Raw genomic sequence first — 14,410 nt, forward strand, 5'->3', positions numbered from 1 at the left:
CGTTTGTCGCGGTAGGGTGAACACAGGACGTGCTGAGCTAGTGAGGCGCTCGTTACAAGCCTGCTACCCGTCAGCTCGCGGGCTGTCTTCTAATTCAGTTCAACCGATTGTTTTCTAGCACTTCGGAGCCCTGGTGACCCGGGCGGACGCATGTCGCAGGATCTCTGCGCCCGTCTTAGGCCGAGGAAACGAGAGGAAGGGCAAAAGGAAGGAGAAGGTCAGGGCGGAAGGGGAATGAGCGCCTAGTTGCGTGGGCCAATCCCTCTGAAGAAGGAGGTTGCTTCGCAAGCTTGATGAAGCGTACAAAGTCTTCGCCTAGCGCCCGATTGACAGCTGCGGCCGGCGAGGGCGCAAGCCGCAGCCGGTGGCGTGACGGAATCTTCCTACAATAGAAGACATGCGTTGGGTCTTTCCGTCGTCCGCATGAGTAGGTCAGTCGCGCGTCGTCGTGATTGAACCTTTCGTAGTAGTCAGCAAAATCCCCGTGATGGGTTCTTGCTGCAAGGAAATGATGGAGCGAGGGCCGAGAAAGCGCCAATTCAGGCGGGCAGCCGGTTGTAGCCTTGAGGCCTAGATCTTTGTATCGTTCGGGCGCAGAGGCTTCCCACCAAACCTTGAAAGCCTTTTTCGGCCGCTGCCGTGCAATCTTGCGCAGGTTTGCAAGTGTTGGAAAAGCGTCCGCAGGTTCTGGCAGAGGAGTGCCTGCCTTTGCCAGAGCATCTGCCTCCTCGTTACCTGGAATATTGGCATGGCAGGGTATCCAACGGGTCTCCACAGCTCCTTGTTTTCGAAGCTGAAACGATGTGTCGCCCGACCATGGGTAGAATGCGGGTCTTCATGGCTCCAGAGCCTGAAGTCGGAACTTAAGGTGGAAGGAGCAAATAGGGCATTCTCACTTCTGGCTGTTGTCTGCCTAGGAGGCCATTGGCCTCTTAGGCCCTCCCAGGGAGGGAACCCTGTAGGTGGATAGCAGATTTCAGGCCTACTCTATTCTCGGGCTCCCTTCCGGACTGCGCACTCACCCGACATCAAGCGATCTGCACATCGGGAGTGGACAAACTACTCAAGAGGCGCCTACAGTACCCCGAGGAGAGAGTCGCCGCTGCCACCAACTGGACGATGGAGCTTGAGCTTCAAAAGAACACATCCGAGCATTGCGCTTCTGGCTGCGTGAGTTTAGGGTTTTGGATAAGTCACAGCAGCTATTATCCACTTCTTGCCGCCGCGGGACTGCTATTCCCGCACCCCCGATTGAAGGTAATCAGTTTTCGACGTGCAAGGGCTTTACGGAAGGCTGTCAAATCGCCGACGCATCACCTCAAGGAATGTCAAAAATATGATCATGAAACCCCCGCGAACCCAGTCTAGAGAAAAGGCTGCTTTCTTGCCTTTCAGTGTCATTGTTTGCTGGAAAGCATCCCCAACTGGACAAGGAGACACTGGTCGCAAACTGGCGTGTCTTGGCCGCGCGAGGCATCGCATTCATTGGGGACGGTTGTAGCCTTTAGATGGATTGGTCGGTCAGTCCCAGGGGCTCTTGTACTCTTCTGGCCGCACTGGACCCGCTGCTCCAGGGACAACCCCGCCGTTGCACGTCGCCAGTATTGACCTGTCGTCTGTCCGCACTTTGCCGCCCATGAATGCGGCGCAGGTGTGTCGAGAATGCTACTCTTTTCGACCTTAGGGTCCCTGTTTCCTGGGGACAGGCTCAGCTGCACATTGTAACACAGGCCGCGGATCGGCCCGGTTGTGGCTTATAGTGGCCTCGCAAAGCGTTTCCTATTCGTCAGTTTCCCCATGGTGGGGCATATCTGCGCAAGGTCGCTAGGCAGCGACCAAAAGACGCATTCAAAGCCTGGTGGGAAGTTTCTGCACCCCAACAGTACAGGGTCCTCGACCTCGATGCCACGACTGGCTGCCCGCCAGAACTTACCATTCCACGACCTCTGCTCCACCATCTGCTCGCAGCAAGAACCCACCACGGGGACTTCGCTGATTACCACGAAAGGTTGAACCACGACGATGCGCGACTGACGTGCTCATGTGGTCGACGAAAGAACCAAACATCTCTTCTATTGCCGGAAGATCGAGCCGCGGCATCGGATGAGGCTGGCACCCTCACCGAGCGCGGCGGTCAACCGAGCAATAGGCAGAGACTTCGACCAGTTCGTCAAGGTGGCGAAGGCAAGCTCGTTCTTTGGAACGATCTGCCCCCGCCACTAGGCGGCAGCAACCGCTTTCCCTCCTTCCCTTCCCCTTTGTTTGCACACACACCCATTTTCTCTTTCCCGACTCGGCCGGGCGGAGGGTGCTCTCCGGAACCGGCCCTGTGAGGCCAAAACGAAAGACAAGGCTGTCGCGCCTGAACGTCCCGCTGACGGGCAGCAGGCTGAGCAAAGAAGCGCCTTTGAGCCGATGAAATGCTGAATGGTGGATTGTTTACGTTCTGTGGAAGGGGCAGAAGACGCGGATTGGTTCTCGTTTCGTTTCGCGTATTGTGGGCCTACTCCGCGATACTAGACTTCCAGCAGCTCAGCACGTCCTGTGCCCCGTCTCGGGGACCTGAGCGACCTAAAGGTCGCTGGACGGAAAATACAATAATAATAATAATAAAGTTGCACGGTGGGAGAGCACCGAGCCATCTGCGGATCCAATTGAACCCATTGCAGAGATGCCGAACGATATGGCGTCGTACTCTTGCAAGAGCCTTGGACCCAGGTTCGGGGTTCACGCTGCCTCACAAAAACCCACCCCGCCTATGATACCTACACGCCGGTCAACGACTGGGAGGACAACGACACACGACCGCGCGTCATGACTTATATACGACGAGGCGCAAGACTCTTAGCTGATCAACAACGCCCGGCCGCGACCCGAGACATCCTTTGGCTCATGGTCAACGGCGTAACAGTGGTTAACATCTATCGGGAGCCTTCTTTCGATGCCGCTCTTGATATTCTGTTTGCGTGGCCGATAGCAAGGCAGTGCATTATAGCGGGAGACTTCAACGCTCGGCACCACTCCTGGCAGGTCGGACCCTCCCGCGGTCACGGTAGCAGCATAGCTACTTGGGCGTCGGAAAACGACCTTTCACTCCTCAATCCAATCAATACACACACCAACGTCCATGGAAACGCAATCGACCTAGGCTTCTCGAATATCGCTCTTGCTGAAGCGACCGTGGAAGATCATCTCGCCACAAGCTCTGACCACTTCACCCTTAGCATCTCTCTCCCGGCCCTAACGCCAGCCACCGTACCACAAGGAAAAATTCTGCTTGCAAGCGACGAAGAGCTTAAACGGTATGCAGAACTCGTCGAAGCTGGACTAGCGACCATTCCCGCAGCGGCGTCGGCAACGGAGGATCTCGATACGCTCGCAAACGCAATCATAGACCTTATCCAAACCGCGGCCCGCGCGGCTGGTAGGCGATCCCAGCGTCAACCTCGAAGAGCTCCTTGGTGGAACGACGAGTGCATAGCCGCCGTGGCTGAACACCGATGCGTGAGACGCGCCTTCCCCCTCGGGTTCAACCGCGACGTGCAACTTGCCCGTCGAGACTTAAGGCGCGTTGTTCGACGGGCCAAAAGGGCATACTGGCGCAACCTCATCGACGGGGTGCAAGACGATTCGGACATTTTTAAGATCACACGCTGGCTGAAAAGTCCTGGGGTATTCCGCCCGCCGCCTCTGCTGGTGGGCGAGACGATCGTCGAGACACAGGCCGGCAAGGCCGAAGCTCTACGACGCGCCACTCGAGCGAAGAACTGCGGAGGATGACATTCCCGATCCTTGGATACCGGTAGATGTCACCACACCCATCCCGTTCCTGTCAGAGGTGCCGATCGAAGAAGTGCAGGACGCTCTACTTCGAACACGCAATACGTCACCAGGATCGGACAATATCACGGTGCGCCTACTCAGGACAGCGTGGCCTGTCCTGAGTGGCCATATACAGCGCCTATATCAGGGATGCCTTTCAGTCGGCTACCATCCTCGGAAGTTCAAAGAGGCAGAAGTGGTCATGATCGAGAAGCCAGGGAAGCGGGACCTTTCCAAGACCCGCGCCTGGCGGCCAATATCTCTACTCTCCTGTCTTGGCAAAGGTCTCGAAAGGCTAATCGTGCGCCGCCTAGCCTGGGCCTCGATACACTACAGTGTCCTGCACCTCAGCAAATTGGTGCTCTCCCGAAAAGGTCCGCAGTCGACTTAGTTGCCGCTCGTACACGATATCGAGGTGGCCCTGTCCCGCGGCAAGGTCGCTACGCTAGTCACTATGGACGTACAAGGTGCCTTCGACACTGTCATGCGCAACAGGCTCATCCTCCGACTTAGGCAGCAAGGATGGCCACCTAACCTCGTGAAGTGGGCCGGCTCATTTATGCAGGACCGCTCGGCCGCCGTACGGTTCCAGGACGTCACGACGCCAGCGTCGCCCCTCAAATGCGGCCTGGCACAAGGCTCCCCGGCATCACCGATCCTGTTCGCTTTGTACATCGCCCCAATCTATCGCCTTGGAAGTTCTGGCTGTCGCTTCGGCTACGCAGATGATACAGCGATGCTACGTACCGGGTGGTCGCTGGAGGAAACGACTACGCTCGCCTCTCGCGATATGAAAGAACTGTTGACCTGGGGTGCGTCCAACGCTGTAACGTTCGACCCGGACAAAACTGAAATAATGCACTTCTCTCGCAAGAAGGACATCTCCCGACCGTCGATCAGGCACGGCGGCGTTGAGGTCGCCCGGAGGGCTCCTTACGCTGGCTCGGCCTCTGGCTTGACCGGAAGCTTTCGTTCAAGACCCACGTAGAAGAGTGGGCAGCCAAAGCTCGACGGGTAGCCAACCATCTTAAAGCCCTTGATAATACCAAACAAGGACCTCTCCCCCGTTCAGTTTGAAGGGCCGTCAAGGCCTGCGTCGAACCCATCCTTCCGTACGGCGCCGAAGCGTGGTACCCCGGCCATACGGCCCCAAGCACCGCGAACCTGACCCGTCTTGTGTCCACCAAGATACAGCGTCTCGTGCTTCGCCTAGACGCGGTCTTGAGACACGCCATCCGAGCGGCCCTTCCCGTCTGGAAAACGACGCCATCCCCGGCCTTACATCGTGAAGCGGGATCCCGCCTGCGTCTGTCTTACTCATGCTCAGAGGATTCGCTTCTCAGCCCGCTTGAAGTCCTTTGACGTACGCCACCCCCTAGTCAAAAGGGTCTCACCGGAGTCTTCCATGACGATCCACAATTCTATCAAACGCATGTTCTTCATCAAGCCGCGAGGCTATAAGTCCAGGCTCGAACGCACTGATCAGCTCCTCCCAATATGCCCTCGCCCAGCGCTTCTACCACGACGCTACTTCGACACTGAAGCCAGCCCGCTTCAGACAGCAAGGAAAGCCGAAACTGCCGAGGAGTTCCTCAAATGGCTCAGAACCGCCCCTGCGGGAACGCTTGTTGTATACTCCGATGGGTCGCAACTGCCAAACGGATCCGTAGGATACGGCTTTGCAATCCACCAAAATAGCCAACCGCTATCCCAGGGATCGGGCCGGCTAGGTCCGGCCGAAGTCTTTGACGCGGAGGCAACCGGGGCCCTAGAGGGCCTGCGAGCCGCTATCCGCCTGGCCGAGACTGCGACAAGCAGCATCATAGTCTGCACTGATAACCTAGCAGTGGCCACTTGTCTGCAAGGCAATCCAGCCGATTCATCGCAGGACAAGTTTACCGAATTTCAGGGCCTGACAAGGGCACACGGAGACGTGCAGATCCGCTGGATCCCAGGTCATGCCAACATACCGAGCAATGACGAGGCCGACGGCCTCGCCAAAGCAGGATGCTTGCAACCCGAACCACCAGGGGCCATGCCATCCCTGGCACACCTGCGCAGACTGGCCAGGCAACAACCGAAAGACGCTTTCCACACATGGTGGGCCGTCGAGGCGCCAGTGTCATACAGACCTCTAGACCTCGAAGCCACCACAAGTTGCCCTCTGGAGCTCACGCTGTCAAGAGCGACGCTCCACAACCTTCTTGCCGCAAGATCTCGGCACGGAGACTTCTCCGACTACCACGAGCGTTTCGACCATGACGATGCGAGTCTGGACTGCTCATGCGGACGACGCAAGACGCCAGAACACCCCTTCTACTGCAGAAAGATACCGCCTCGGCTCCGGATGAGGCTGATCCCCTCACCGGCCGAAGCGATACACCATGCGGTAGGCAAGGGCTTCAAAGCCTTCGTCGCGATGACATCGGAATGCTCCTTCTTCCAAAGGATCTGCCCGCGCCATTAGACGGAACTCACTCCTTTTTCTCCCTTTTGTTTTGTGTTTCTTAAGTCCACGGTCACTTCACCCGGCCGGGGCCTCCCACTCAAGCAAGGCTCGCAGAAAGCGACAGCCTGAGCGGAAACCCTTTCCAGGCTCATCGCGAATGATGGGCGCCGATTGCGACTTCAGGTCGCATGCAACTCTACACCCCGCGGACGGGTGCGAGGCTCAGACGAAACAGCGCCTTTGAGCCGTTGAGATGCTAGATGATGTTGTTTTGAGATGAAGTCGGGCGGCTTTGTACAATAAATTCGTCAGCCTAGCACGTCCTTTGCCCCAATAGGGGCTTCAGCTACACGCTCTTCGGACGTTAAATAATTATAGGTTATAGGTTGCACGGCAGGACCGTTGAATGCCACTTACGACACTTGTATGAGTGAAATGACTTTGTTTCTTCGAATTTGTGTTGAGTCAAAACTCGTCAGGAAGCTATGCATCGTTCATTTTTCTTTGCGAATCCTTGCCTACGTAGGGTCGCCATTTATCGATATCTATCCACACTCTCCCTTAGCAAGCACAAAGCCTACGCTTTCAAATGATGTCCGTGACGTCAACTAAACTCATACACGATGTGACTCGCCTTCCCCGTCCATCCAAAAAAGCGTAGTCTATTGGCATTCACGCGTCAGATACGCGTTTTGAGGCTTTTCGCGATGCCGGTCATGTATTCAACGATACCATTCGCTATTTGCGACGTCTATTGAGTTGGCTTGCTGATGGAGTACCGTACTCTCGACTTTAAATTTTGCAAGCGCGCCTCGCGTCGCGCGCGAAGCTCGTAAACCCGTACCTAGTCCTCGAGGTTTACATCGCGGGTAGACCGAACCGCGTACTTAGTGCAACGCCGTTGACATACTGGGGGATATCCAGCCTTCCAACCTTCTACTCTAAATCGTTTCCACTAGAAAACCCCCATAACTCATTTCCATCCCGCCAACATGACTTCGTGCCCTTCCGTCAGTTCATCCGACAGCGACAGCGAGATAGCCGGAATGGGTCTCGAGCCAGCGCCTGGTCCAACGCCCTCTTCGCCACCCCTTCCTCCTTGCAAGCCGTCTCCTTCGACGGGCATGGCAACCCATCTCGCCCACGACGAACAGTACGAACGCACACTATGGAGCCATTTCCCCGGATGGCTTTTCTCCGAGCGAGTCAGAGAGACGCGTTGCTGGGCATGGCAATTCAGTATGACATCCAGAAACAAGGCGATCGCAGATGGGTGTGCCAGGCTTGCATACGCAAGAACGCGCCACGTCCACGCAATTTCGAAGCCGATGGCATTCATAATGTGTACAACTATCTATTCAACGATCATGGGATTGGCGCCCCGCCTGGGAAGACCCAGGGTACCGCTGAAAAGAAGACGTCGAAACGCAGGAGGCCCGTGGGACAGAAAACTCTCGCGGAGTCCATGAAACTTGACCTACATGACCCTCGAGAACAAGCCATCGCGAACTGCTTCATCAAACGTTTGACAAAGAACACTTCCGCAGAGTCCTTGTGAATTGGATCGTAGCCAAGAACCATTCTTTCTCCACCGCGGAAGAAACCGATCTTCACGCCATCTTTGAGTACTTGAACCCATCTGTCTCGGGTCGCAATGCCAACATGACCCACACAACAGCTCGGAAGAAGATCATGGTCGCGTTCGAAGAGCACAGACACAAGGTCATAGACGTCCTTCGCAAGGCTCCTGGCTTAATCCACATTTCTTTTGACGGCTGGAGGTCTGGGAACCGGCATGCGCTGTATAATATCTATTGCTTTTTCAGGACCGAGGATAACAAACCCTGTAAGATCACAATCGGAGTTCCCGAAGTTAGCGCTCGACACACCGGCCCGAATATTGTGGCAGAGATCCTGGATGTCATCGAATCGTATCAGATTGAAGACAAGATTGGTTATTTTACTCTTGACAATGCGCCAAACAATGACACTGCCTTGGAGATTATTGGTGGAGAGCTGGGATTTGTTGGCAAAGCCAGGCGAGGGCGCTGCTTCGGACATATCTTGAACCTTTCCGCCAAGGCCATTCCTTTTGGCCATGATGCCGATGCCTTTGAGCGTCGGTTGTCAGGTGCAGAGCCTCTCACCGAAGCCGAGCATCTGCTTTGGCGCAAGAAAGGGCCAGTGGGCAAATTGCATAATCTCGTGGTATCAATCCACAGATCAGACTTGTTGACCAACATGCTTCGCAGCATCCAAAGAGAGGCATTCGCCAAATCATCTGATCCCAAGCTGAACACGAGAAAGCCGATGGATGTGATCCTAGATAACGATACCAGGTGGCTTTCCCAGCTGTATATGATAAGGCGGGCCCTTCTACTACGCGATAACGTTGAGCGACTCATCGCGCATCATCGCATCGAGTTTGAACAGCAAAACAAGAGTAAGAGGGGGGGTCTGAGAAGACCTACCAGGCTGCCTTTCATTTGCCAGCCCGAGAGTCAGCTCACCGATAAGGATTGGGAGGTACTTGAGATATTTGACCAAATTCTCACTTTTTACGAAGCCACGATCAGAATGCTCGAAGGTGATGGTCAAATTCGAAAGCGGAAGCACGGATGGATGGGATCATATGGCAACGTATGGGATGTCGTTCAAGGCTTTGAATTCCTCCTGGGACAACTCGAACACTGCAAAGACGTGGCAGAAAATTTTCCCGATCCCGAACATCTCAGGATCAACATCAATCTTGGTTGGCAGAAGTTAAATGACTACTACAGCACATTGAGCGACACTCCTATCTACTACACCAGTTTGGCCCTTCATCCAGCGTACCGATGGAAATGGTTCGAACGCAACTGGGGTAATCGGCCAGACTGGATTGACGAGGCACAGAGGATCGTGCATGATGTCTGGCGTGCTGAGTATCGAGAGGTTACTCTTCCGGATGAAGTGGCGCCGGGGACAGAACTCGTGGTAAAACGGCGAAGACTTTCTGGCAATCCGTTCCAAGAATTTCTGGAACGAAACCGCTATGCGGCTCCAGCTGCAGACCAAGACGGACTCGCGCCCGGCCAGGATGAATACCTGCACTGGATAACGCACTGTGAAGCTGGCGACGGCTCAGTTGACGATCCCATTGCATACTGGCATAACAAGCGACACAAATATCCGAATCTGTCGCGAATGGCACTCGACTTCCTGACCATACAGCCAATGTCCGCCGAATGCGAGCGCCTTTTTTCCGCAGCAGGCAGAATGGTCAACCCTCTCCGGAATCGACTCGAGGCGCAGACGATTGGCATGTGCCAGGTATTACGTTCGTGGCTGCGGGCGGGCATCATCCAAGATTTAGACCCCTTCTTCATCTCAGTTGAAGAAGAGACGAATAATCTCGAGCTGGCCCAGATGTCAGATCAAGAGGTTGAAGAGTGGGCGACAAAGTGGCTTACACGGGTGGCTAGCGCTCTGGAGGAGGCAGAATTCAGCTGGAGATCATCTCGCTTAGGGATGCATAAGGTTATGCAGGCCATGCAAAGGCAGAAGTGGTTCCTGCTCTCAGAGACGCTAGTCTCTCAGGAAAGCTTCAAGCTGCATTTCGAATGAAGGCACTTGCCAATCCACTCAATCCACGCAATCCACCATGGCTCCCAGTGGATCCACTGAATCCACTACACTGAGGCATTCAGTGGATTGTAGTCCACCCACTCCGCTCGAGCTGCCAGTGGATTGAGTGGAGTGGATTTCAACCCCTGATTCGGCATGGACGGTAAACTCGTTGAGACCACTCATGCCATACCAACTGGATCGTCCCCCATGACCTTCTGGGTCTGGGGCAGCGCTTATGGTGCGCCTTTTTCGACGTTGATCTCGCGGGAACTATGATAGGGTAATATTTGGCGGCTAATTTCTTCACTGAGATTTGGCCAATTTTATGTCCATGGTTGCGCCTGATAATGAAGCATTAGTTGATTCTGATGTATAGAATAAGCGATTCCATGCCGATACTTCGGCCCGTGCTATACCAAAATCTGCTCGAAATGCCAAGGACATAACGAAGTCACCTGGCCAAGCAATGGTGAGCCATGGCAAAAAAATTGAATTACGAGCCTCAGATCTCTTATCGAGTGCGTATTTAACCGTAAATGTAGTAGCTACGCAGAGGTCACATTCGTTCTCAATATGGACGCCGCCAGGGCAGCCCTCCCTTGTTACAATGATCCATTTCCCGTGAGCTTCGCCACCCCCCAATGCTTTCCATGCATATGCTGCGTAATTGTACTTAAGACCGAGGCGAGGAAAGAGAGATTAGCGGACAGGAACTTGCTTTACTTCTAGTTATCTAAATGCAGAGAATCCCCCATTCCATCTTTAAGATCTGATGCAATCTGTCGGCCAGTCCTGGGACTGCGAGCTGTTCTCGGCGCCATAAGCTAAGGAAAGCCCTAATCACCAAGAGGGCAAAATATGATTGCATTGACAGAACGGTTGCTTTCGAATATCTTCAAAGTTGGCTGAAATCGGTGGAAGTGAAAATGATGGTTTTTGGTGGGCTTTTTTTTCAAATGCGCTACTGCAATAGCAGGGTCGTCGCTGCCCGCATCCCGTCACCAGCCCTTCGCCTTCTCCAGCGCACTCAGCCTGTTATCCACCAGAACCGTCTGTTCTCTCCGAAGCGAGGATCTGCTCTGTGACACCCACCCACGGTCGCAGCTTGTCGAGCTCCTGGCGTGCCTCGCGAACGTCAGGCCTGTCAGGCCCGCTGCGGCCCCCCAGGCGGCGCGACTCGCTCTGAAAACCACTGACCACGCCCAGCTATCTCCACTGGCATATCCCACAGCGTAAGGGTCGAGGTCGGGCAGTTGAAGCCCCACCGCCGGATCGGAGGCTGCTGTCCGCCCGGCCGGAGACACTGCAGCGACGCCACCTTCAGTAGAGCCTCACGGCATGCCCTCAATTCTCTGGCTAGCGGCTACCTCTCTCGTTGTGACGTTGAGCGCTCGTATATGCCGGAACTCTACATCAGCTCCATGTTGTGAAGCTGCAGCCCCCTGTATGAACGCTTGTCCGCGGCCGGCGCGGGCAAGAAGGCTTTGTTACCCAACAGCGTCCGATCATTGCCATGGTTCCTTACGAACGGTCTATGGGTTGCAGCGAAGGCGTCGAACCGTGCCCGCATTGTAGCGGGTTGGATTTATGAGAGGGGCCCAGAACTGGATCCTGAAAAGAGCTGGGATGTACCGCGTGCACGGATGACGCATGCACGGACGATTTCCGTGTCGTTTGCTCGATTCCGGGCGCGGCTGCCTACGGTAGTCTGCCTTGCCGCGACCCTGCGAACCGGTCGCCCGGTGGTCAGGCAAGCCCGCGTCGGCTCCTTTTCTTCTCCCTCATTGGTGCTACTCATTCTCTCGTGGCTGCCTATCAGAGTATCAGCTCCCACGCAGAAACAGCAACCAACGCACAGTTCGTGGGGAGGTGCCGAGTTGCTTGATGGTCGCAAACGTATAGCACGTTTCAGTAGGCGCTGGACATCCTTGCTACTGCATATGTGGCCCGCCCAAGACTGCGGCCGTCACCCAATAGTTTGCCATCAGGCGACCATCAGCAGGGCATAAAAGGACGACTCTGCCTCCCCCTCAGTTAAGAAAGGCCATCGACCGCCAAGTACAGTAGAACCCAAGATAACTTCATAGCTTCTGTCACCATGGCTCGAAAATGGTATCCTGTACACAAGGTCAAATACAACATTGCCCTTCCTGACCCCGATATGCCTCCCGGCCGCCTTCACCACGCCATCCTCGTCCAAACCAAGAAGAACGGGTCCGGTACCCTCTACCATGTTATCGGCGATATCACTTCGAGAGGCGGAATGACTTACGAGAGCAAGAAGACGGAAAATCCGGCGGGCTCGCGGTCTTTCCACTCCCAGGAATTACTGGGTTACACCCACTCCGACGCCCACCCGGGACAGTGGAATTCGGTCCTCAGCTTGCTGCCCACTCCACCCCAACAGAAGGTCTCAAACCCCAAGAAGCATGGCCGGGTCGAGCCCTTCAAGGAGAAAATCGGCGAGTACCAATACGTCTTCTACGAACCTGGGGAGGACCGCCAACCTCTTTGGAAGTGCACCGAGTGGGTTGAGTGGTATGCCATTCCGGCCCTGTGGGAGAACGGTCTCATTCAGGACCAGATCCCCTCCACTGAGGGTCAGTCATCGTCATCGGAATGGGTTTGGGACGAAGGGGTGGGACTTTACAGATACTGGGACGAGACGGCTAATGTCTGGGTATGGCAAGAGCGGGAGTGATGATCCTCGAGTTCTTTTCCGCCAAGGCTGCCGGAAATGGCGCCGTTTGAGTACGACCCTAGCCTCGTCTGACCCTTAAACCATGATGTATCTCCAGATCATTACGTTTCTTAGATGCTGCAAGATTGTCATCAATAGGCCTGCTTCCAGCTCAAGATGCTCTTTGTTCGCATCACGCCAGCAACACTTACCGTCGCAAAGAGGCACAGTGCATCGTTGGAAGTTGTAGGAGTTATTCTAAACAATACTCCTGCCGGAAGCTTCCTGCTCCTCTAGAAAATCTTCTCTTCCGGCAAGCCGCGATACAATAGCTACGCCTCCCCTGCTATCCTGTTGTGCTCTGTCGCGTCCTCATGGTATCATAGGTGAAATTTTTCGGTCTCCCTTTCTTCAAAAGTCGTTTCCACTCAGGCGCGGTTTCACTATAGAGCAATATCCTTCCCCCGCTCCTCTAAAGTAACGGGTTGGGCCTGGGGATATCCTGGTTTGCACTCTCGGCCAACCAATCCGACCCGGCAGGGGGGACCAACGGTAGCTCGGGAGCTCTCCAAGGTTCATTTCCCTTTTCCTTCTTTCCTCCTCTCTCCTCCCTTAGCTTTAGGATACTCGTTGCTGTCGCTCAGCAAGGTTTTAATATACTCAGCCGAGGCCGCCATATCTAAAGCCCGATAGTGTCAGCTGAGCGCTTTGTGCGTTATCTGTCCAGCTATTAACCTCCTTTCCCTCCTAGACGACATAGGCTCAGCGCGTAGCTTGGGACTTATGGGATTCGTCTATACTTGAGCTATGGGAGAATAGTCATCTATTTCTGTATGTCTAGGGCAAAGACAAAGGCCGACCTGGATCCATATACTCAAACAAACAATGATTGAACGACTAAATAAATTGCAAGTCCTGCAGCACCAATAGAAACATCGAAAGCTCTAGCGGGTACGGTTTGATGATGGCATCTATAGTCTCCGGCCAATCACTCCCCGATTGAAATCGTGCAACTGCCGAGGCATATTCCCAATACGCGGGATACCATCCCGCCGACTCCCAGTCCACGATACCTCTGACGTGATAGAGCCATCGCTGGTCAGACTCCGCTGCTTTGACCCCGGCGCTCCTGGCTTGGGTTCTGTGAGTACTTTCTCCACCAGGATGTTTCGCATGTGTAGGTCTCCATGAGTAAAGTTTACTCCATGGTTCTTCAGGGCAGTGGCAAGGTGCCGGGAAAAGAAGCTGGATGTCCACCCGCGCCGCCCGGTTTGTTCCCAATTACTTCGCGATGCGAGGGCTAGCGCCGAACCGACCTCTTCCGCGGTCCTGAACGGACCATTGATACTTGGATTGGGCCAATCCGTCTCAAAGACTGGGTCAGGAATGCTGCCACCGCAAACACCGCCAATAAAGTCGTGGGGCGGACTAAATGAACGCATTTGCGCGAATATAGGCCGCAGCTGCGTGGCAATCGACGACTTAGCTTCTACCGAGAGGGAGTTCCAGACCGACTCCAAGTCGACGCCCCGAATGTACTCCATAACCAGATAAAGAGGGCCAGAGGGCGGGTCACGGTACATGGCATATAAACGGGGCGCGGAAATATTGAGATGTTTCTCGACGAAGAGAAGGGCGTTCCCCTCATTTTCCGTAACGGTGGCGCCGAATTTCACAACGTAGACACCCCTGACGAGGCACATGCCACCGCCGTCTCCCCAGGCGCTCCTCCTAGGAGACAGCTCGGACTTTGATGCGTCGCGGATTTCATCTGGGGTAGGTAGAGGCCCTGGCAGTTCCGCAGCAGCGCGAAAGTAAGGAAGCTTCACGGGCGCTTGTAGTGCCATAGT

General features: G+C 54.9%; 5 protein-coding genes across 5 annotated transcripts; 4 read left to right on the plus strand and 1 right to left on the minus strand.

The window, feature by feature from the left end:
* Positions 1-4,276: 4,276 nt before the first annotated feature.
* HRG_08619 (reverse transcriptase (RNA-dependent DNA polymerase) domain-containing protein) lies at positions 4,277-4,810 on the plus strand (the record flags this gene model as incomplete). Its single annotated transcript, XM_044867090.1, has 2 exons — positions 4,277-4,565; positions 4,620-4,810. 2 exons carry the CDS (start codon positions 4,277-4,279, stop codon positions 4,808-4,810), a joined length of 480 nt encoding a protein of 159 aa, XP_044717977.1.
* Positions 4,811-5,254: 444 nt separating this feature from the next.
* Positions 5,255-6,289, plus strand: HRG_08620 (RNase H domain-containing protein; the record flags this gene model as incomplete). Its single annotated transcript, XM_044867091.1, has 2 exons — positions 5,255-5,488; positions 5,537-6,289. 2 exons carry the CDS (start codon positions 5,255-5,257, stop codon positions 6,287-6,289), a joined length of 987 nt encoding a protein of 328 aa, XP_044717978.1.
* Positions 6,290-7,439: 1,150 nt separating this feature from the next.
* On the plus strand, positions 7,440-9,877 carry HRG_08621 (restless-like transposase; the record flags this gene model as incomplete). Its single annotated transcript, XM_044867092.1, has 2 exons — positions 7,440-7,732; positions 7,765-9,877. The coding sequence occupies 2 exons, from the start codon at positions 7,440-7,442 to the stop codon at positions 9,875-9,877; spliced, it is 2,406 nt and encodes an 801-aa protein (XP_044717979.1).
* Positions 9,878-11,978: 2,101 nt separating this feature from the next.
* HRG_08622 (uncharacterized protein) lies at positions 11,979-12,581 on the plus strand (the record flags this gene model as incomplete). The annotated part of the gene is made up of 1 exon (XM_044867093.1): positions 11,979-12,581. One exon carries the CDS (start codon positions 11,979-11,981, stop codon positions 12,579-12,581), a length of 603 nt encoding a protein of 200 aa, XP_044717980.1.
* Positions 12,582-13,531: 950 nt separating this feature from the next.
* Positions 13,532-14,407, minus strand: HRG_08623 (phosphotransferase enzyme family domain-containing protein; the record flags this gene model as incomplete). Its single annotated transcript, XM_044867094.1, has 1 exon — positions 13,532-14,407. One exon carries the CDS (start codon positions 14,405-14,407, stop codon positions 13,532-13,534), a length of 876 nt encoding a protein of 291 aa, XP_044717981.1.
* Positions 14,408-14,410: the final 3 nt, after the last annotated feature.

This window comes from Hirsutella rhossiliensis (genome assembly GCF_020360975.1).
Source record: "Hirsutella rhossiliensis strain HR02 chromosome Unknown scaffold00010, whole genome shotgun sequence".
NCBI classification, from domain to species: domain Eukaryota; kingdom Fungi; phylum Ascomycota; class Sordariomycetes; order Hypocreales; family Ophiocordycipitaceae; genus Hirsutella; species Hirsutella rhossiliensis.